Here is a 24,075-nt window from a genome sequence, read left to right on the forward strand (position 1 = left end):
CTCCAGGCTCTGAACTGTCAGCACAACTAGGGGCTCGAACTCACGAATGGTGAGATCATGACCTGAGCTGAAGTCGGCCACTTCAACCCACTGAGCCACCTAGGTGCCCCCATACTAGTTCTTTCTTGTAGCACTTTTGGAGAAGTATTTAACTGGAATAATATAATAATAATTTTTTAATGAATTTAAATCTGGTCTTTACTGCTATCTTCCAGGAAAGGGTGGGATCCTTTGGTTGAAAGTAAAAAGAAAAAGTAATTACAAAGAAAAAGTAATTACTACAAAAGCAAGAAACCTGGAGTGGTCCTGTGGGTTCTTGCAACTACACAGGCCCGTAAGCTGGGGAAGGAATTAGAAACAACAGAAAAACTGCATCCACCTACTTAATCAACATTTACTGAGCTCTTATTTTGGACAAGGCCTTGTGCTAGAAGGTGGAGACATGCAGGTAGATGACACAGGGCCTGCCCGTGAGGAGTTTACAATCTAACTTGCTTATTACCTTCACTCTGGTGTACTGAGACCAGGAATGTCATTTGCATTTCTGCTCTCAACCTTAAGAAAACAGCAGATAGTACACTGTGGCTGTATAGCTACTGGGTTCATTATGACACTCATAAACTTTTCTGCAAAGGCTTTGGCAACAGGCAGCAAGAGCCACAAAGATATTCCTACCCCCTTGGTCTGCCTCTGGGAATTTATCTTGAGGAAATACCTGAGGTAGGGTTAAGGATTTATGTTCATGGACATTCATTGCTGTTCTAATGAAACAGGGACATAAACTTCTAACAATGGGGAAAAGATAAAATAATTGATGGTGCATCCCTATGATGGACTATTAGGTAGTAATTAGAAGTGTTATTAAAAAAAAGTAATAACATGGAGGAAAAGACCGGGGGTGGGGGGGAGGGCTACAAATCTCTACTGAATGTGCTCAGAGATACGTGATTTAACTTTGTGTGCCCTCTGTATTTTTCAAATTTTTGACAAACACGTTAGAGGATTTCTACAGTCAGAACTTGCTTTCTTTCTTCCTTTCAGAGATGTAATGGCAGAAGAGAAAGCTATAAAGACAACCAAAATGACCAAGATTTTGGGAATTGTATTGCATGTGGATTGACCCAAATTAACTGAAACTCCACATTTTACGTGTCAAGCATTGAGCGAAGTATCAGTAATACTAGTTGCAATGTATTAAGTTACTACCATGTGCCAAATAGAGGAGTAAATAAATGATATAATTGAGATCCCAGCCCAGGTTTGGTTTAGAACCTGGTTTTTTTTGACTGTGCCAAATACAAGCAAGTTAAAGAAGGGAAATAAACAATTCATAGACAAATATTGCACATTCAGGGAACGGGCATCGTATTATGTTTGGTCTGGGCTGCTGAGAATATCCACAGGTTATATACATTTTTCCTTGCTCTACAGCGTGTGGGTATATATTTTCCCCTGGAGAATATATGTGTTTGACATCCACACTATATAGTCCTCGTTTATTGCCAGGAACGATGATGTCTTATGATTTACATTATGTGTGTACGTACACACACACCCATCTTCCTTTTCTGGACCTTCTGTTTACCTTAAGAGAAAGCATTTGTTTTTGCACCAATCAAGGATTGCAGGATAAACATCTGTTAATGTTTATCCCAGCCCCCGAGACTTCCACAGCTTCTGGACGTCAATTGAATGTGCAACCGCCACCCCCACCCGCGTTGACGTGCAGTGCCTAATCCTAGATAGTTTAGGTTGCACACTCCAGGGCGTTTAATCGCATCCCACTTTTTCCTCCAGACCTTCCCCTTCACCCCCTCCCAGATGAACGGGCAAGGCCGAGAGCGGGCGGCCCGACCTTGGGTCATCTTCGGCCGTGGAACTGCGGTGTGACCTTGGGCAAGTCCCCCGCTCTCCCTTCTCCAGGCCGCATAGCTGGATAGCCGGATCTCCGCTCCGGCCGCTGCTCAGCCGAGCGGGGCGACCGTGCGTCCGCACCCCTTTCTCCCCGGACTTCCTCCGCGCACGCCCCACCTTCCCAACCCCTACGCTCCTGGCGTTGCGACCGCCTCCATTCGCACGGCCCTTTCATTCCAGACGCTCGTTTACGCCGCGCGGACTGGGAGGGTGCGATTCCCGGACGCGGCCTGCGCTGCGAGCGCGCGGCCGTCCCGCAGGCCGGCGCGGCTTTACGCCGCTGACGCAGCGCGCCCAAGATGGCGGCGCGGTCGTCGTCGGGGGTGGCGGCGGCAGAGGGGGCGGCGGCCGTGGCGGCAGCGGCGACGGCAGCCGTGACGGCGGCGGCGGCGCGGAACCTGGGCCGGGGGGAATGAGGCAGCCGTGGCGGGCCAGCGGCCGAGCCGTGTAGCGGAGAAGCGGCTTCCCCTCCCTGCTTCCCTTGGCCGAGCCGAGGACGCGCGCGCGCGTCCGTCCGGAGCGGGCTCCCCACCCTCGACTCCCGCGACCCGCTCCGCACCCCCACCCGGGCCCGGAGGATGATGAAGCTCAAGTCGAATCAGACTCGCACCTATGACGGCGACGGCTACAAGAAGCGGGCCGCGTGCCTGTGTTTCCGCAGCGAGAGCGAGGAGGAGGTGAGGCTCCGGGCCCGGCGGGCCGGGGGTCGCCGGAGTCGGCGGCCACCGCCAGCCGAGGCGCGGGGGGCGCGGCCGCCGGGGGAGGGTGTGCTGCCGCCCCTGGCAGGGCCGCTCCTTTCGTCTGAATGAAGTTCCGACGGAATTTCTTGAACCGAGGAAGAGGAGAGAGGAAAAAGGACGGTGGGCGGAGGGGAAGCGGGTCCGAGCGTGGCCACACGGCACCGATCCGGCCGAGGGAGCTTCAGAGCCCGTCGCCTGTCATAGGGGAGAGTGGCGGCGGAGAGAAGGCGGTGGGTGGGGAAGTGTGTGGCTTTCGGGCCAGGCCTCCAGCTTTGGATCCAGGAAGGGCAGCTCAGCACTTGTCAGCCCGCACATGTGTGCAGAGGCCGCGGTGCACGAGGCGCAGGCCGGCCCTTTGTGCCAGAGAAATAGTCCACTTCACTGGCGGGTTTCGGGGTTGCAGAGGGATTATGTGTGTCTGTGAGCCTAAGGGGGGGGGGGGGCGGTTGGGAAGATTTAGGGCGTAGTGCAAAAGCCAAAGCTAATTGTTTATTTTACAATGCGCTGGGTAGCCCCTTCTGGTGTAGCTGAGAAGAAAGGACATTTGATAAGATAATTTTTATGGGCTGAAAATATTTCATTTTCATTGGGAAGGCCAAAGGCGGTGTTTCAGATCTGTGCCCTGACATTGCCCTATAGGAAGGCCTTTAGGATTAAATTTGCTAGCTAAATAGAAATGCTTAAAATCAGTTTTTGCTTGGGGTACTTAAAAAAAAAATCTCAGCTTTTCAGAGCCGTTTCTGTGGTGATAAAGGGAATTTAGAGAAGGCAAACGTTTTTGTAAATCCACAAAGAATTAGCTGCTTTGGAAATTCATAAGATGCCTGTGGGAAAGCGTTTGTCTCCTGTGCATGGGGGTAAAATGGCAGTTAAAGTGGAAACAATGAAGGACAGTGAAATTCAATATGCTATATTCTGGCATTCAGCAGTGAGCTATCGCGGCAGGCTACAAGTACAGTGCATGGTGTTGAAATGGGGGGAGCGGAACTTGACCCGTTAGTTATGAAAAGAAGCTGTGATGAAAGAGACAGATGGATTGCCAAGAGTTGCTGTCCAGAGATATTTAGGAGGAAGTGGGACTTTAAATTATTGCCTGAAAAAATTTAGTAAAGCAGTAATTGTGCTGTTGAGGGACTGTGTGTGTGTGTGTGTGTGTGTGTGTGTTCCCTTTCAGCAAAACAGAAGGAAATGGAATTTGGAAATATATACTTTGTGTCCTATCATATATTGTAAAAGTCCCCCAAACAGATGCCTGGTAATAGAGGTACTAAGTAGGGCCATGTTGTAAATTACATAGTTTTGGAATACATACTTGAGTAAGGTAAAATTGTTGGTGGTGTTTACTGCTCCACAGGCTTTGTTCTCTTATCATATCATATTATGGGAAATCAGATGGGATCACAGGCTGTTTTAACTGGAGGGAAAATTAATTAGCATAATAACATGTCTTCAGTACTGTGGTTAAGTCTGTGAGCACCCCAATTATAAGTAGAAGGGTGTATAATTTAGTTGTGTGAAGGATGCAAGACTTTATTCATTTTTAAAAACTCATACTAGAAATTGAGAACATGTGAGTATTTTGGATAAATTGGCAACTCTTTATAGGCCATACGCAAACTAAAACTTGATTTTCCATTTTCTGTTAGTTTTATTATGTACTGACATTAGCCATTAGCAGGCTTAATGTTAAAACATTTGACTGATTGTGGAGTTTCCTTGAATTTCTTTTTGAACATTGGTTAATGAGCAGAAGATTCATGCAAATTTTTAATTACAGATTCAGTGGATGTTACAGCTAAAAGCCCAGAAAGAACAAGAAAATTAATGAAATGCACCCATTTTAGACTTGTTCAGTTCAACTAAACAAGTATGTATTAAGAGCCTACTCTGGGTGCAGAACCCTATAATGTGGGATTTAAAGATAAACATCCTTCCCTGTCCCCCCAAATTGAGTACTTATTGATGGGATCCCTTAATTGGGAGGGATTTTGGACCACAAAATAATCTCTAGGGTGTCGTTCAACTCTCAGATTACATAATTGTGTTAAGAAGGGAAGTAATTTGTTAGTTCCGGGAGAACTTTTATGTTCTCAATAGAAGTGCCAGAAACTGGAAGTATTAGCTGCCACATATTGTGGGAATGTGAAATTCAAACTCAGTAGGACATTCAGCCTGGTTTTATTTTGTAATGGGAACTTATGGCTTTAATCAAGACAGAATAGTTCATAGAATATTATTAGTATTAATATAACAGTAATATAAATATAAATGGAACTCTGGTTAATAAATTCAATTAACCAGTGTCAGGAAACATACATACCATGTAAAGAAAAAGAGATAGAAAATATTAGCAGGTAGTAGACTGTGAATCAGACCTTCTAACGTTTTTTTTCAGCCCCAGGAAATTTTACTTATGAGAGATCCACGTTAGGAAGTGGGAACATACTCAGCAAGTGAACTGAGCAAGTTTATTGAGATAAAAGGAAACAGACATGTAGGGAGCTTGGAGTCTAGTGGGAGAGATAGAAGAAACAGGCCCACCAGCATGAAGACAAGGAATTTCCTTTCCTTCAAACCTCTGGCTGTTTTTCCTGTTGATAAATAAGAATCAATAGCCGGAAAATCCCCCCCCCCCCCCCCCCCCCCCACTTACAAGTTTTACTGATTGTTAATTTTGGGGCATTCATGATAAGTAACATATTTATTACAGTACTTTGAGCCTGGTACACAGTAGAGAGTCTTTTACCGAGCCACTGCTTTAACCAACTTGGTGCACTGAATACTTGGTGTTGCCCTCTCCGCCACTGGGTCTGATATAACCCCCCAACCATGAGGCCTCCCAGCCAATTGTGTGCTTACAAAGATTCAGTTATATTTATTCCTGTATTTGTTTATATTCATCATTCTTGTTATTGTAATTCTGCAGTGTAATTAAATATGATGTAAGCCCATGAAATTTGAATTCAAAAAGAATGGTTTTGTATTTCAAATGCTTTATTTATTTATTAAAAAATTTTTTTAACGTTTATTTATTTTTGAGAGAGATAGAGACAGAATGTGAGTGGGTTAGGGGCAGAGAGAGAGGGAGACACAGAATCCGAAGCAGGCTCCAGGCTCTGAGCTGTCAGCACAGAGCCTGACGCGGGGCTCTAACTCATGAGCTGTGAGATCATGACCTGAGCCGAAGTCAGATGCTCAACCGACTGAGCCACCCAGGCGCCCCTCAGATGCTTTAGAATGACTCAATTGCAAGTCATTAAAAGAAATTACTGCTCAGTTATATGGGTAAGCAAACTGTAAGAGTTGGAAAGGGAGTCTTGAAAGTCTAGAAGGACTCTGCACATAGATCTGCACATGAATGTTTTCAGGGTGTTTTTTTTTCTTTATAGAAACCTGAACTGGAAAACATAGGTCATGATAGGTGTGGTATGTGAAAGACAACTCACAGTTCAATAGTAGGCCTACATTTAAGATAAGATCTTGGACCCACAAAAAAGATTAGCAAATACATATGCACGTATATTTTTAATCTGCCGTATCTTCCAGTTAATATTTTATCCAAAACAGTATAGAAGACTGAAACTGATCTCTTGAGTAAGACTTTATTATTCTGGATTGGGTAATATAACATTCATCTTTGTCCTGTTATTCAACTTTGCCTCTCCGAAAGCACTTCCAGTTGTGATTTTCCTTCTTCCCCCTTTTTGGAGCCTCTATAATGACAGGAAGTGAGACACACTAGGAGTGGGCTTGCTTTGTACCCTCCCCAGAGTGGAGTGGGGGGAGTATAACAGGCCTTTTAGACAGTTGAACTGTCTAGCAGTGTGAAATACTCACAAAGGCCAGTGACACAGGCTATACACCAGATGATGTCACAGTCCCTAGGAAAGTTAAAGCTGTGCCTATTGGGTCTGTTTTTACTCAAGGGAAAAAAAAAAGTACTGATAGGATCTTTCTCAGTTAGATTTCCCTGTATATTAAAAATTAAAACTGCTTCTATTATTTTTTAATTTTTATTATTTTTAAAATTTGTTTTTGAGAGAGAGAGAGAGAGAGAGAGAGAGAGTGAGAGTGCACGAGCAGAGGAGGGGCAGACACAGAATCTGACACAGGTTCCAGGCTCCGAGCTGTCAGCCCAGAGCCCGACGTGGGGCTCGAACTCATGGACCTCGAGATCATGACCTGAGCCGAAGCCGGATGCTTAACCGACTGAGCCACCCAGGTGTCCCTAAAACTGCTTTTAATAAGAAAGGACAATACTGTCTTTAAGGGTCTTAGTTTGGTTTGTTGGGCTTTTCCATCTCTTGGCAAGGGGTTGCCGTTTCATTTTCTCAGCTCCTTGAACTCATGAGGTTGGGTGTGTAGATGATTGATACAGGAGATCCTCAGTGGGCAGAGACTCTGGTGGCCTTAGTGTTTGTCAGTAAAACTGACTCCTAGAGGAGCAGGTGGAAGGACATCACTGCAAGACCACACCTTCCCCTGGGCTCTAGACAGGGGAGTAAAACACGGGTGGTAATCCCAGAGGCGATAACCATGACGAAGAGCTTCCAGTAGATCCCAGGCTGTTTGGAGAGTCTTTTTGTAACAGATCTTGGTGATTGTCCGGTATTACATTGTTCTAAGATCAGGATGGGTGCGTTGATCCAGTCACCTGACTGGACATTTCTGTTCCTCATTTCTCTGTCTTTCCTGGAGGCTTTCTTGTGTGTGTGTTCCCCTGTGCCTACCTAATAATACCGGTTAGTCAGTTAGACACTTCTCCCACTACCTCCTTTTCTGCCTGTTTCCTGAGATGTGACTTCTGTTCTGAAATCATACTGCAATCTCCATTTTCTCCCATTCTTTGCCCTAACCTTTTTTTTTTTTTTTTTTGCTTTTGAGCAATTCTCATTTCTCCGTAAATATAGTGTTGCCTGTCTACTTTGTGTGAAGCAATCTCTATTTTTCTTCATAGCCTAGTACAGAAAGGAAGGGCCCTTGTTCGAGAATACATTAGTTTATTCATTTTTTGAGAGCCCTATTATGGACCAGTCTCTGTGTAAGAACCTGGGAATTCCCAGGTAAATAAGGCTGTGGTTCCTCATGAAGCCAGCCTGTCTGCCTGCTGTGCATTTGTATGCACCCCCTCCCACCTGCCCAGGGGCCTCACTCTGATCGGTGTCCTGTCTTTCCTGCTTCATTGCCTTTCCTTCTCTACTTTATCATTCCCAGGGCAAATAGGCTATAGTATTTCCCATCTTTAAAGAACTGCTCCCTTGCCCCATGTTCCCTCCAGCTACCATCACATTTCTGTCTTTTCCTTTTACAGCAAAACTTTTCTGTACTTGCTGTCTCCACGATCCCGGTTCCCATTCTCTCTCGAACCCATTCCAGTCAGGCACTCTTTCCTGTGATTCTGCCAAAACCAGTCTTTAAGATAACAAGTTAACAAATCCAGTTCTCAGTCCTTGTTACCCCATCTTTCCTTTCTTCCTGAATCACTTTCCTTACCTTGCTTCTAGGGTATCTTTCTAGTTCTTCCCTTTCTTTCTGGTTGTTCCTTGTTAGTATTGTTGTATTCCTCCTCATTTTCCTGACTTCTTCCATTGCAGTGCACGAGGACACAGTCTTTGAACCACCCTCCACCCCAACACGCACTAGTAGGTGATCTCATCTAGTCTTATCTTTAAGTACCGTATTTATACTGATTACTTTCGGCTGTCTCTGTTTAGCCCTAATTTCTCTCCTGAAATCAGGGCTTGAATATCCTGCAGTCTACTCAGTATTTCCATTTGGGTATCTGATAGGCATCTCAAACTTAAAATACCCAAACTGAACTCTTGATTCCATCCACCAAAAAACAAACGGCAACAAACCTGCTTCTCCTACTGTTGTGCCTCTTTCAGTAAGTGAAGTCTCCATGCTACCAGTTGCTCAGGTTAGATATCTAGGAGTCATCCTTGACTTCTCCCTTTGTCATACCCACGTCTAACCTGACAGCAGATCCTGCCTAACCTTAACCCTTCAACCTCCACTGTGCTGTCCTACCCTAACCCATGATTGCCACTTGTCTGGACTACTGCTGAATCTTCCTGACTGGTCTCCTTGCTTCTGCCCTCACTCCTCTAGTCTTGTCTACCACAGCTGCTGGAGTGATTCTTCCAACACAGAAGTCAGATCATGTCACTCCTCTGCTCCAGTGGTATTCTGTCTCTGTGAATCCACAGTCTTCACCATGACCTCTAAGGCTCTGGATGTTTGGGTCCCCTGCCATAGCTCTGATCTCATCTCTTACCACTCTCCCTCTTACTCATTCCTCTCCTCCAGCCACACTGGCCTCTGTACTGTTTGTTCTCCGTATTGCCTGCATGGCTAGCTCCCTTCTTTTGGGTCTTTGCTTAGTTTTCGTCTTATCAGACAGGTCTTTAACGATCATGCTATATAATACACCAGTCCATTGTCACTGTGTCTCTTAGGCTTTGTTTTTTCTTGGCAGCACAAATCACCACCAAGACATGGTATGTACTCATTTGTTGTTGTCTGTTTCCTCTCACTAGAATATAAGCTAGTTCATGGGGATAGGAGTTTTTGTCTGTTTTATTCACTCCTGTATCCTTGTTGTTTAGGACATGGTATATGCTCAATACTATTTGTTGACTGTGCGAATGAATGAATGAACACATTGCCCCTGTTTTTAAGCTTACGGTCTAGTAGAGGAATTGAAAATACCCCAAATACACAGAATGCTAGGGTCTACCAATAATGTGGTGATAACAATGTTTCAGGGAAGTCTTCTCTTTTTTCCAGTATCTTAGTGACAAGGTGTCTGATAATGTTGAGTATCAGCCCAATGGGAGTGTATGTGTATTTGGTTGTAAATCTTTTTGGAATCTCAGTGGATCGTCCCATGACAGGGCACTTAGGATTTCTTTCAGATGTTGAACTTGTGAATCTATGCCATCTTGCAGGATTTGTGTTGGATGGTTGATAAAATGTACTGATCCTCAATCCTAGTGATTCATCACCTGAGGAAAAGGATTTTCATTTTGCTGATAGCTTGGAACCTTTTATTTCTAAGTAAATAAATACATCAACAAACTATAATCAAGCAGTGGATAGCCAGGGCGCCTGGGTGACTCAGTTGGGTAAGCATCTGCCTTCGGCTCAGGTCATGATCTCATGGTTTGTGAGTTCAAGCCCCGCATCAGGCTCTCTGCTAGCTGCACAGAGCCCACTTCAGATCCTCTGTCCCCTCTCTCTCTGTACCTCCCCCTCCCGCACGCTCTCTCTCTCTTTCTCTCTCAGAAAAAAAAAAAAAATATTGTGGTTCATAGCCAACAGTGTATGTCAAATCTGGATTCCAAAGTTTAGTTGATAGTAGAGTAATTAATTTGAAAATGAAGGTTGATAGGGATGGTCATAATATTTTCCTGTCATCATCATTTTGTTCCTTATCTAGGTCAAAGTGAAAGATATGATGTCAAGTTTGTGAGTGCTGAGTCTTGAAGTGTTTCCTTTATGGTGGTTAATGTACGAAACAGAACAAAGGAACCATCACAGGCAAAAAAGATATGTGGATAAAAGAATAAGGAATTGGATTTGGAAATAAAATCCCCAAACTTAAAACTTAGTAATAAAACATATGCACCTGAAGACAACTTGTTGAGTGAAATCCTCTCAGACCGAAGAAAACTTCCTTGAATCCAGTTTGAGAATTTCTGCCCTAAAGTAACATGGCTCAAGAATGTCCACAGTCTTTTTCCCAGCCTTCTTGAAACCCTTGCCTCCTAGCTTACTGACCCTTTGAGTAGGGAAAAATGTTCATTCTTATATTCATTCATTCATTTTACAAACTTTATTGAATGCCTGCTTCTGGGCCAGACACTGTTCTTGGAATGCAGCTGTGAATGAGGCAGAGTGGAGGCTCTTGCTCTTGTGAAGTTTCTGGTAACAAATGCGGGGAGACAGTCAATGAGCAGAAATATCAGTGAACTTGATTTTAGGCAGTGATGGTGCTGGGCAGGAGATAAGTGTGTGATGGTGCTGAGAGTGGGGAGGGGATTGGCAAATTGTGGCTGGGTAGGCTCTGAATGGCAGGGCAGGGGAAGAGCAATTACTGAGGCCCCAAGTGGGGGACGACTTTGGCCAGGAGGAAAAGCAGGAAGCAGGCCAGAGTGGCTGGCGGCCAAGTAGAGGAGAGTGGTGGGAGATATTGCAGAGGTGGGAGGCCACCATTTCCCATGAGGCTTTGTTACCCACCCTTCCAGTTCTCCTGGTTTTCCTTTACTCTGTCCTCCTCTGTCCCTTAAAGCAACCCAGCAGACGCGCCAGCAACAGCCCTCAAAACCACCTTCTTTCCCTTGACTGTGAGGCACAGAAGTGGTGGTGACAGGATGGTGAGAGTTTATTTAAAAAGGTTGTGGTTAAGAAATGTACAAGTGGAGAGAGAAGAAAGTACTGTACTACAATCTTTTTAAAAGAGAAATCTGAAAGGACCCAAAGAAAAGACCCTAACGTTTCTTTACACAATCTTAGGGTAGTTTAGTCAGAAAAGCTACTTTGGATAGATAATATATGTGCCCAGTACAAAATTCAGAAGGTACAAAGAACATGGAGTGAAGGACTCAGGTAGTTATCTTATAAAAGATAAGACTGGTGCATTGTAAATGAAGGATTGAGGGGTATTTTTGTTTAATCGAGGCTTGCCATTTTTTCCTAGGAATATATTTGAATCCAGGCCACTTGGGCACCTATGATTTTTCAGCACTTACCTAGTTTTATTGAGGTTTGGTTACCTTAAGTGCCAGGGATCCTTCTAGAATGAAGAATTGCTGGGAATGGAGTGGTGTGTGTGTGTGTGTGTGTGTGTGTAGAATCAGTGTTGGCAGTGGGCTGTGCGTGTGTCAGGAAAGCACTCCCATGTAGAAGCTCCTTGTCTAACTGGCCTTCAGGCCCCTGAAAAGCAGCTTAGCAGTTGTCTGGGTCAGATGGGGTTTGCTGATTTCTAAGCTCTCATTGTTTGGACTACTCAGAGTCAGCCTTTTAAGCCAAAGTACCTTCCTAGCAATGTGCCTCTGTCCCCAGCTGTGGAACGGGGGGTAGGCAGCATTCTGAGTGGAATTGTGGCCTTCCAGCTCTTCCTGAGACAGACTGTGAGATACTAGAAGGTGTGTGTTGGTCTCTGGCCCCACTTCCTGGCACAGAGCTCCTGATCCTCTTGTGATTTCTTATGCGATAACATTAGGAGCATCTCTTGCTCTAATACTGGTCTTTGATCTCTATTCCTGACGCAGGGCTCCTGAAACTCATGTAATTTCCTGGGTGATAGGAGGGTCTTTGGTTCTAATGAGGCCATTCTGGGTGGGCTCCTGGATAGTTTCTGAGTGAAGGCTGGTCGCTAGAAAGACCAAGCCATGAATAGAAGCTTGAAATTTTCAGCCCTGCCCCCCATTCCCTTGAGCAGGGAGAAGGGCTGAAAATGGAGTTAATGATCAATCATGCCCGTGTGATGAAGCCTCCATAAAAATCCCGATAGTACAGGGTTCGGAGAATTTCCAGGTTGGTGAACACATACTGGTGGGGGGGCTGGGGGGGGTGACACACCCCACCTCTACCGGGACAGAAGCTCCTTGCCCTGTGTATCTCTTCATCTGGCTTTTCATCTGTATCCTTTACCGTATTCTTCAATAAACTGGGAAACATAATGAAGTATTTCTCTGAGTTCTGTGAGCCACTCCAGCAGATTAATTGAACCTACGGAGGGGTTGTTGGAACCTCTGGTCAGTAGCCAGTTGGTCATAACCAACACCGGTGATAACGTGGGCTCGTGACTGGCATCTGAAAGGGCGGTGGCAGTCTTATGGGACTAAGCTCTTAACCTGTGGGATGTGATGCTATCTTTGGGTTGAGAGATGCCCGTCAGAATTGAGTTAAATCGTAGGACCCCTAGCTGGTGTTGCAGAGACCTGCTTGGTGTAGGGGAACCCCACTCATTTGGTGACCAGAAGTGCCCGAAGTGAAATGTGCTTTGTGAGTAGTGAAGGAGACTCTCAGGAAAGAAACACACAGTAGGGAAGAACTGGGGTTTTCCCTTTTCAAGTAGGAAGAAAACTGGGGTTTTTCCTTCTCATAAACTGTGCCTTACCCTTCTTTTCTATCTCCTTGCACCAGTCCCCCAAAAGGCTAACCCAGAGTTAGGTATGAGAAACCTAACTGAAGAAGATCATCATAGTGCGATGTCCTTATTTTATGAAATAGGAAAAAAAATTACCAGAATGATACAAAAATATTCATACGTGAGCACCAAAAGTATGTGCAAAACAAACATGAGTGGTTCCCCCCCCCCCGCCATTTTTGACATTTTATCATTTGTATTGTGTGTGCTGCTGCTTTCTTATTAGCACAGTTCCCCAGAAGTGGACTGTGTGCAAATCGGGTTATGTATCTGAGACAGATAAGATCATACTTTTTGTGTGCTTTATCCAAATATACTTGAAGAAATTCTGAGGCAGTTTAGGATACTTTTTAACTCATTTTCAGAATGGTAAGTTAGTAACTCGATTATCATGAAACATTTTTGAGCACTTCCAAAAGGAGATAGAGTGAATGAATTTCTACTCCGGGTAAAAAAAATTATTACAAAACAATAAAAACTTAAATCTGACACAAGTAGAAACAAACTTATAGAGAAGACAAGACTATTATAAACATAGAAAAGAAATGATCCCTTAAATAGTCTTTCTTTGTATACACTTAGTTGATCTCTTTGTTCATAAAACAGTCAAGTCCTTTTAAAGAACTGCTTGGAGGGACTCTTGGCTGGCTCAGTCGGGAGAGCATGTGACTCTTGTTCTCGGGGTTGGGAGTTTGAGCCCCATGTTGGGCTTAGAGATTACTTAAAAAAAAAAAAAAGGCTGTGTTTTAGATGATATTAAAAAAAAAAAGAACTGCCTGGAAAATCTTTTCTTAGTTGGTAATTTAACACTATTCTGATTTTCTCTTTGTTTCTTTCATTCTTTCTTTATTAAAAAAAAATGTTTTTAGGGGCGCCTGGGTGGCTCAGTCGGTTAAGCGTCTGACTTCGGCTCAGGTCATGATCTCACGGTCCGTGAGTTCGAGCCCCGCGTCGGGCTCTGTGCTGACCGCTCGGAGCCTGGAGCCTGTTTCAGATTCTGTGTCTCCCTCTCTCTGACCCTCCCCTGTTCATGCTCTGTCTCTCTCTGTCTCAAAAATAAATAAACGTTAAAAAAAAATTTTTTTAAAATGTTTTTAATGTTCATTTTTGCGAGAGAGAGAGAGAGAGACAGAGACCGAGTGTGAGTGGGGGAAGGGCAGAGAGAGAGAGGGAGACACAGAATCAGAAGCAGGCTCCAGGCTCTGAGCTGTGAGCACAGAGCCCGACGTGGGGCCTGAACCCACAAACCTCGAGATTATGACCTGAGCCGAAGTTGGAGGCTTAACTGACAGAGCCACCCAGGTGCCCCTCTGATGTACTTTATAAGAGCAGCTTAGCAGTGATGAACAGAAATGGATATGAACTCAGACATACAGTGCTTCTACTTCTGTTAAAAGGAAGAAATACATGGGGGCACCTAGCTGGGTCAGTCAGAGTGTGCGACTCGTGATCTCACGGTCATGAGTTCGAGCCCCACATTGGGTGTAGAGATCACAAAAAAAATTAAAAACAAAGGAAAGATAGTGATTTTCCTTTGAATATTTAGGAATCCTAATAAAATATGCTTTAAAAGAAGTTATAGAACACTTTATTTTTGTGAGTAGCTTGAAATAATATATTTTGAATCATTGGAATTTTAATTATATTTCCTTCCTCTTCGCAGAAATGACTTGGTTGTTAGACTTATATTCAGTCATCATTTGCTAAATGTGCTGAGCCCTCACTCAGGGCTTTTACACCTATCACTGTAGTGATTTTTTTCCTGGGAGGTTTTGTACTTTGGGGAGACTGCCTTTAATAAGATGAAACTTTTAGATTTTATTGGTAAAATGAGTTAGAAAAAGAATCCAGAAAGTTTCTGTGTGTAATAATTATATTTCTATGTTATTTAAATAAGTTCACCAACTATTTTTTTTAAAATGTTTTTAATGTTTTTTATTTTATTTTTGAGAGACAGAGGCAGCATGAGTGGGGGAGGAGCAGAGAGAGAGGGAGACACAGAATCTAAGCAGGCTCCAGGCTCCGAGCTGTCAGCACAGAGCCCAATGTGGGGCTCGAACCCACAAACTGTGAGATCATGACCTGAGCTGAATTCGGACGCCCGACCGACTGAGCCACCCAGGTGCCCCATAGGGTTCATCAACTACTTAATAAGGATGTAGCTTGGGATCATCCTTGTGCTAGACACCATGAGTGATTTTTTTCAACAGAATTGTTTTTTAATTACAAAAATAGTTGTCATATATCTATAAAGAATACTCTAAACTGAGGAAGTTAAGATGTGTAGAACAGAATGTGTGCTCCTAAGGGGCTGTGAGCTGTTGGCAGGATGTAGTGTAGAATGTAAAATAAAAGCCTGTTAGAGAAGTGATGGAGAGGAGTGTTTAAGGGAATTTGGGGGAGTCTGTGAAGATGAGCTGAAGTGTCAGGAGCAGTTTTATGGAGTGTGTGGGGCCATACCTAGAAGTCTCGGTTAGATTTGGGTAGCTGATGAAGAATATTCCAGGTGGAGGACATCGGGCCAGATAGGTGACCTCATGGAAAGTCAGAGGCCTTTGGAAACCTGTTTGCCCTGAAGAGTCATGAGGACCACAGACTGATGGCTCATGGCTGTGTTTGGGCTGCAAGATGATTAAACAATTTTTTAAAATTAGTTGCCAATATTTTAATATTGAAAATGTTCAAATAAGAAACCTGGTCTTTAGGTTTCTTGGAAAATCAGAAGATCTGGCAGTTCTGGGCCAGCTTTCCTGTATGATGGCTGTAGCCAGAGCTGCCCTTTGGACTGTCCACCCCTCTTGAGTTGGCCACAGTCCTTGCCACTCCGCGTGGTCCCTTTGATATCGAGGCCCAGCAACAGCTACCATTTATTGTGGTGGCTGAGGTGTTACTGCCTCCCTGAGGTAGCGCTAAGAGGAAGGTCAAATAGTTCTTGTACCCTTGTAAATTTCACTCTGAAGTGGAAGGGTCGAGATAAAAGGGCTACATGTTTCAAGAAAAATGGGAGAGTGCCTATTTCTTTATGGAGATGGAAATACTCCTACCTCTTTGCTTTGGACCCATGTTGAGTCCTTGTCAGAATAGTCTGACTGACTTCACACACTTGTGCCCCCTTGCCCAGGCCTCATAGAGTAGCATTTGAGTTTTGATGTTTGCAGTGGTTAAGAGCTTGGGCCCTGGAGTCAGACAGACATGGGTTGGAACCCTGGCTCTTACACTCACTACGCCGGTGATCTTAAGCAAATTACTTTATGTCTCTTTGCCTCGTCTTCCCTCTTGTAGCAATAATAGTACCTCCCTATTTTATTGTATTGTCGGAGAACTGAGGAAAATCACTTAATATATAGAACATTTAGCCCAGGGCCTGGCACCAGTTAACACTCAGTGTCAGCTATGTAAATAGAAAGCTAAGAAAAAGGCAGTTTCTGACTTCATTGTAACCTGCGCTTGTAGTGAATTGTGAGAAGAACTTTGTGGCATTCGTGAGCCCCGGTTTGCATTTGTTTATGAGTTCGGTTTGTGCTTCTCGAGCAGTACCGCACAGGGCTGCATTTCAGTGAATGAGGCCGACACAGGCCCTGCTTTCATGTTCTTGCAGTTTGACGGTGGAGATCGATAACTAAACCAGCAATTGCAGTACGGTGTGATATTTGAAGTAGAAGATCTTAAAACAGAGTCCTTCAGTGGTTCTCTGGTTTCGTCATCTTCTATGACAGTTTCAGCATGAGGAGAGGTACCAGACGGGGCAGAGTACTTGGTGCCGGTGGGTCCTATTCATAAGAGCACGGCATTGTTAAGTAGTATACATCTTTCCTCAGATCATCGTTTATGGAGCACCTACCATCATTTAGGCAAATGTCCAAGCCTGACAGAAAAAAGAGAAAGAAGCCTTTCTCTGGATAAAGAAAGCTTTTGTCCTCAGCCTGCCTACCCCCACTCTGTCCCAGATCTGTACTTGGAGAAAGAGAAAGTAAGAGGGTCTCACCCAACCAATGTCTGAGAGAGGAATAAAGACACTTCTCATCCCCAAGGACTTGAAAACAAGAAACTCCACAGAAAACCCTACCAGTTTGGAACCTTGGAGCTGCCACTAGAACCAGGAAAATCCTTCAGAATTTAACTTTTTATTTCATGGTATCAATACTTTGTACCATTAAAAACTAGTACTTTATTGCATGTCTAAGAAAGTATTTTAGGTACATAAAAGAAAACTGATTTAACAACTTACATTTTATTTAAAATAGTCCCTGTGGGGGCGCCTGGGTGGCTCAGTTGGTTAAGCGTCTGACTCTTGGTTTTGGCTCAGGTCATGATCTCACAGGCCCCACATGGGGCTCTGTGCTGACAGCCCAGAGCCTGCTTGGAATTCTCTAGCTCCTTCTCTCTCTGTCCCTCCCCCACTCATGCACTTGCTCGCATGCTCTCTCTCTCTCTCTCTCTTTCATAAAATAAATAAACTTTACAAAAAATTTAAAAAATAATCTTTGTGGATTAGTTTTATAATAAAACAAAATTTTTAAACTAGAAATACAGTGCTGTGTGAGAAAGAAGTGGGGGGATGAATTCTTTGGTTTTATAAGGTGTGCGTCTGGGAAGGACTTGGCAGAGGACTTGATTAAGGGACTTGGGGGGAGGGTATGCTGTGGCCAGACTGGGCAGAAGAGGCCAAGGGCAGCTGAGGCAATAGCACACACATTAGAGCCTCTGGAGAAGAGTTTGTGGGCCCTGGTGCAGGGATTTAGAGTGTATTGAACGATTGATTTCTCTGGCAGAAAATCGGAGCATAGAGTGTTTGTAGAGTCATTCTGAGAGTGACTCTGCAAGTGGGTATGTCTCTGACGAGAGGGATAAGTGCTTTTTATTTCTAGGGTCTCTGGTCAGCTCTTCTTTCCTCAAAGCATTCTTTTTTTTTGGAGAAATCCTCTTTTGGAGAGGAGGAGGGCCCACACTACCATCCCCAAAACTGAATGGCCAGTGCGCTAGCTCCCTTCTCTGGTGTGCCTGTGTGGATGCAGGACTCAGGCTCTGTTAGTTGGTGGCTCAGTGCTTGGAATCTGGGTCCTGAGAAGGCTGTGGGGAGTGTTGGGGAAGGGGAGTGGCTACCTTGCTAACCAGATATTTGTGTTTTAGATCCTGGCTGAGGCTCTAGCTGCCAGTCCTGGAGTGCCTTGGTGTGGGCTTATCTTCCCAGCCTGGCCTTCTAGTCCCTGCCTCTCCAATTATCTGAGCCTGTGGTATTTCTTTCAATACATCTCCTTTGGCTACAGATGGCCAGACTTGGTTTCTGTTGCTTGCAACCCAAGAACCCTGTCTTATGCCTTGGGTAGTTTTTAAGGTAACGTCCTCACTAATTCAGTACCCCAGAAGAAATGTGTATGCGTTGAGTCCAAATTATCTTATCTTATCTTATCTTATCCTATCCTATCCTATCCTATCCTATCTTTTATCTTATCTTTTCTGGGAGAGCTTTAACATTTTTCTATTTTTTTCTGTGGTAAAAATTTCTTCCTGCTAAAGTAATGGCCAAAGAATAATCCAGTCAGATTAGAGCCAGTGTAGCTAACATTGGCCTGAACACTGGTGTTTTTACTAAATGCTTATCAGCATAATCATACCCTCCCTACCCTTGATGCTTATAGTTTCTCTTTTTAGAATTGTCCTAAAGAATATCTGAGGATGTGTGAATTTTTAATATTTTAAACCTTGTGGATGTCAAGGACCAGATTAAAAAATTTTTTTTTAAATTAAAAAAAATATTTATTTATTTTGGGGGAGAGTATAAGCAGGGGAGGTAGAGGGGGACAGAGGATCCGAAGCGGGCTCTGCACTGATGGGCTGTCAGCACTGAGCCCAATGTGGGGCTAGAGCTCACAAACTGCGAGATCATGAGCTGAGCGGAAGTTGGATGCTCAACCGACTGAGCCACCCAGGCGTCCCAGTGTTTTTTTTTTTTAAGATTTTATTTTTCCAAAGTAATGTCTGCACCCAACATAGGACTTGAACTTATAACCCAAAGATCAAGAGTTGAATGCTCTACCTACTGACTGAGCCACCCAGGCACCTGAAAAATGCTTTTTAAATGCAGGTTTATGAAAGCTCTAGGATGTTTCTTAAAATACACATTGTAGTCTCCCAAGTTCTATCTTGATCAACAAGAATTTATTGAGGCCTTTATATAAAGCACTATTCTAGATGCAGTGATGATTTTTAATACTGGGGATGTGCTCCTTGGTCTCCAGGAAGAATGCTTTTCTATATTGATAATTAAATTTTCTTTAGGCATTTCAGTGCAGTTGAACAACCGGCTATTTTGTGTCTTAAGTGGGGGCAGATAGACAATTGGAAGAGACAGGACTAAAGTACATGGTACAATTAGAAGTATAGAGAGGCTGTGCTTTGGAGGGACTTCATGTTGGAGACAGAATGCTGAAGTAGTCAATCTTGGGCTTTAGGAGATGGATAGGATTTAGGTAGGTAGGAAGGAGGAGAACAGGTATGTTTAGAAGGGGATCCAGTATGGTTTGGGGTTGATTAAGAGTGGTTTCAGGAAAGAAGTGAATTTTAATCTGAGATAGCAGGGTGGAGAAAAGAAAAAACCTAGAGCCTGAATTATATTGATGTGAATTTGAGAAAACTCCTTCCAGATGGCCCCATCATTCTGAGAAGGAAAATGTATATACTGAAAGGGGTCTGGTCAGAGGTATTTTATTTTTTTTTTTGGCACAGAGAGAGACAGAGCATGAACGGGGGAGGGGCAGAGAGAGAGGGAGACACAGAATAGGAAACAGGCTCCAGGCTCTGAGCCATCAGCCCAGAGCCTGACGCGGGGCTCGAACTCACGGACCGCGAGATCGTGACCTGGCTATCAGAGGTATTTTAGAGGCGAGAAAAAATCTGACAGACTGGTATGGTTGGGATCAAAATGATTGTTTTTTAAGTTTGGAGGTTGAATGGTATGTATCCTCACGAGCAGTTGTGGGCCTGCTGTGTATAGAGCACCATGGAGAATAAACTATAAACAGGAAGGAGAATTTTAGAACTCTGGAAATTTAAACCCTATCTTCAAAAGAGAGGCTAGAAGCATTTATATTTTTTGTATTTCCCTATGCCTTTGCATGTAGGAGCTGTAGAGAGGAAGGGGAACAGAAGAGATGTTTCAAGGGTGGGGACTGATTCAAGAGCATTATGTAAGGTCAGAGGAGTCCGTGTTTTCATCTGTAAAGTGGGAATAAGTAGCACCTAACTCATGAAGTTCTGTGAAACTTGAATGAGGGAAGATAAAGCACCTCCCAGGTACTTGTGGAGCACTCAGGAATTGTTAGCCATTGTTACTAAGACAGGATCCACTGAAGGAATCACAGTGGTCAACAAATAATTATGAGGCAGTGAGATAAGTGTTGTAAAGGGACCCTGTCCAGAATGCTTAAGGCATGGTGGGGTGACTAATACTGAATTGGGAAGTTGGAAATAGTGGGAAAGGAGTGAATCTGGGTGTCGAAGGGTGAGTAGAGGTTTGCTTCCACTACATTAATACAGATTGTGCAGATCTTGAAAAAATATCAGATCCCGATCTTAACAGCCTAGCACACTGCACAAAGATAGGCTTTAGTGTGATGTGTGATCCAAAAGCGTAGGAATTGGAAAAGAAAGAATTTAAATGGAGCAAATCGTAAAAAGGATTTATTTATGGGGTGCCTGAGTGGCTCAGTTGGTTAAGCATCCGACTTTGGCTCAGGTCATGATCTTGCGGTCTGTGAGTTCAAGCCCTGTGTTGGGCTCTATGCTGACAGTTCAGAGACTGGAGCTTGCTTTGGATTCTGTGTCTCCTCTCTCTACCCCTGCCCTGCTTTCTCTCTCTCTCTCTCTCTCTCTCAAAAAGAAATAAATATTAAAAAAAAATTTTTTAAAAAGGATTTATTTATTTACTTTTATTTTTTTTAATTAAAAAAAAAATTTTTTTTAAGTTATTTTTGAGAGAGACAGAACACAAGCAGGGGAGGGGCAGAAAGAGAGAGAGACACAAAATCTGAATCAGGCTCCGGAGTCTGAGCTGTCAGAGGGCTTGAACTCACAAGCTGCAAGACCATGACCTGAGCCAAAGTCAGACGCTCAACCAACTGAGTCACCCAGGCTTCCCTAAAAAGGATTTAAATGCAGGAAATGAAGCTATATGAGTTTGCTTTCAAAGGGCTTTATCTTCGGAAGGAGGGAAGAATCTTTACATTTGTAAGCCTGGAAGTAACCTTAGACAAAATCCGGCCACTTCAGTGAGATAAGGGAACTGAAACCAAAAGGGTGTTCAGAGCTGTCTACTGTGGTATTTCTGGTGAAATAATGTGTCCAAAAGAAGAAAAGGGCACAGTTTTTTTCTGACAGATCCACAAGAAGAAGGTGAATAAGTGGAAAGGAAGAAATGTGAATAAAGATGTATTTCTAAAGCTGTCTCCCAGCACCAGCATGGAAAACAAAACAAAAAGCAGGTGGAATGAGAGGCTGTGATACAATTATAGAAATAAAATCTATACTGACTTTAGCAGCGTCTATTGGTTATTGTCACTTTTGGCTGCAGCTGCTCATACATCCCAGAGCCAGCACATGTGTGTTGTGGGAAGAAGTGAATTTATCAGAAACATGGATATTTTTGGCAAATTTTGAATGCCAAAAACTTATTTTGGAAGGCAGTTTTATTAGTCTTTCTTACATTATAATGATATTTCACGCTCATTGTAGTGAATTTGGAAAACTTCCCTTCTTTTGAGCCCACTGGGTTGTAAATTACCAGAGATCTAATGCGTCTCTCCTGCTTCTAGTTTATCTTCCCTGGTGCCTACATGGTGCTTTACACATGGCAGGCTCACAATTGTTGGGAGGATAAATACCTACTCTTAATTTCTTCCAAAACATAGGGAGGAAATTCTTTAATCATTATGGTTTTTGTTTTTTACAGCATTATGATTGGTTTAAATACAGTTTTGTAAACTGGTTTTTCATGTATGATAAACATTTTTTTTCCTAATCTGAACTCAGCATATACATTTTAATGTCTGTGTGTCCATTGAATAGATTAAATAATTTATTTAAATGTTCCTCTGTTGTTGTAAATGCCGTGTAAATGACATTGTTAAATCACAAATATAATATTGGCAGCCACAGTAATTACTGTTTTATCTTTCTCCAGTCTCACAAAATACACATTTTTTTTGAAGATGACAGCCCACCATCTTAAAGAATTGCCACCGTCTTCCCCCAGTGCTCATTAATAAGAAACAAGTGTGAGATTTAGTGAAAAGATTGGTGGTATTTTACACTTTTTACAAATCCACAAATATTCTTAGATAATTGATAGCCGGGTTTTCATATCTGCTTTCAGTACAGGTTCAGTGTTTTGATAGGTTGTTTTGAAGTATCTGAAGAAAATTGAGTCTCACACAGACTATGTAGTGAATTATTTTGTAGAATGTTTCTTAACTTGGGTCTCATGGTTTCTTATGATTAGATTGAGGTCATGCATTTTTTTTTTAATTTTTTTTTTTTCTCAACGTTTTTTATTTATTTTTTTGGGACAGAGAGAGACAGAGCATGAACGGGGGAGGGGCAGAGAGAGAGGGAGACACAGAACCAGAAACAGGCTCCAGGCTCCGAGCCATCAGCCCAGAGCCTGACGTGGGGCTCGAACTCACGGACCGCGAGATCGTGACCTGGCTGAAGTCGGACGCTTAACCGACTGCGCCACCCAGGCGCCCCGAGGTCATGCATTTTTGGCGATAATGTCTCAGAAGTGATGTCCCCTTGTCAGTGCATCATATCAAAAGGTACATGATGTCAGTATAACTTATTGGTGATGTTAACCGTGATTGTTGGGTTAAGGTGAGGACTGTCCGGTTTCTCCACTATAACATAGTTACAAATCTTTTTTTCTGTTGTTGAGCACTTTTGAGATTTACTTTCTTAGCAACTTTCAAATAACTGTATACAACAAAGTGTTGTTGTTGTTGTTGTTGTTTTTAAAGCAAACCTCACTTTATTTAGCTCACGATTTTGTTGGTCAGCTGCATAGTTTTTGTCCTCTGGATGAGCTCAGCCGATCTACATCTCTCATACATACTTCTATATAACCTGGATCATGTCGGGGGGGGGGGGGGGGGCCCATCCGTGTGTCTGGTTGTTGGCCAGTTCCAAGCTGCGTTACCTTGGTTTCCCTCCAGGTGTCCTCTTATCGTCCTGGGGGATAGCTCAGGTCCACTCACATGGCCATCTTGGAATTTCAGGAGTTTGCAGCCATTCTTTCAATCTATGTCAATCTTGATTTAAATGTTATTTACATGGGTGTATACACATTGTCCAAATGTATACTCAAAACCAGTATGTTTTACTGTATGTAAGATTTGTCTTTTTTTTAATTGTGATTTTTTTTCTTTTTTTATTATTTTTTCAGTATATGAAATTTATTGTCAAATTGGTTTCCATACAACATCCAGTGCTCATCCCAAAAGGTGCCCTCCTCAATACCCATCACCCACCCTCCCCCCCTCCCACCCCCCCCAGAGTATTGTTAGCTATAGTACATAACATCCCCAGAACTTTTTTTATTAAATTTTTTTAATGTTTTGAGAGCGAGAGAGACAGAGAGTGAGCAGGGGAGGAACAGAGAGAAAGGGAGACAATCTGAAGCAGGCTCCAGGCTCTGAGCTGTCAGCACAGAGCCAGACTCAGGTCTGGAACTCATGAGCTGTGAGATCATGACCTGAGCTGAAGTCCGACACTTAACCAACTGAGCCACCCAGGCACTCATCCCAAGAACCTATTTATCTTGTAACTGAAAGTTTGTAGCTTTTGACCCTGTTCACACCCTCCCATCCCCACCTCATAACCATCAGTCTGTTCTCAGTTTCTGTGAGTTTGTTTTTTAGATTCCACATGTAAATGAGATTATATAGTGTGTGTTTTTTATTTATTTTACAAAGCACAATGCCCTCCAGGTTCATCCATGTTGTTGCAAATGGCAGTTTCTCTTTTCTTTGGCTGAATAATACTCTTATGTGTGTGTGTCGCATTTTCTTTATCCATTCATCCATCTGATGGACACTTAGGTTGTTCCCGTGTCTTGGCTATTGTGATAATGCTTCAGTGAACATGGGCATATAGATACCTCTTCGAGGTAGTGATTTTGTTTCCTTTGGCTATACCCAGAAGTTGGATTGCTGGATCATATGATAGTTCTGTTTTTAATTTTTTGAGGAACCTCCATACTGTTTTCCATAATGG

The 24,075-nt window shown here is 43.3% G+C and overlaps 1 protein-coding gene and 1 long non-coding RNA gene across 2 annotated transcripts in view; both read left to right on the plus strand.

The window, feature by feature from the left end:
- The first annotated feature begins 2,248 nt into the window (after positions 1 to 2,248).
- NUDT3 (nudix hydrolase 3) overlaps positions 2,249 to 24,075 on the plus strand; it is a 125,314-nt gene continuing 103,487 nt past the window's right edge. The window contains exon 1 of the mRNA XM_027057956.2: positions 2,249 to 2,591. Within this exon, the coding sequence (XP_026913757.1) occupies positions 2,493 to 2,591 (99 nt within the window). The 5' untranslated portion in view covers positions 2,249 to 2,492. The remainder of the gene's footprint in view (positions 2,592 to 24,075) is intronic.
- On the plus strand, positions 18,258 to 23,316 carry LOC128315655 (uncharacterized). Its single transcript, XR_008298642.1, has 3 exons — positions 18,258 to 19,510; positions 19,682 to 22,312; positions 22,558 to 23,316. It is a non-coding gene; the product is annotated as an uncharacterized LOC128315655 (long non-coding RNA).

Source organism: Acinonyx jubatus, chromosome B2 (assembly GCF_027475565.1).
Source record: "Acinonyx jubatus isolate Ajub_Pintada_27869175 chromosome B2, VMU_Ajub_asm_v1.0, whole genome shotgun sequence".
In the NCBI taxonomy this organism is placed as follows: Eukaryota; Metazoa; Chordata; class Mammalia; order Carnivora; family Felidae; genus Acinonyx; species Acinonyx jubatus.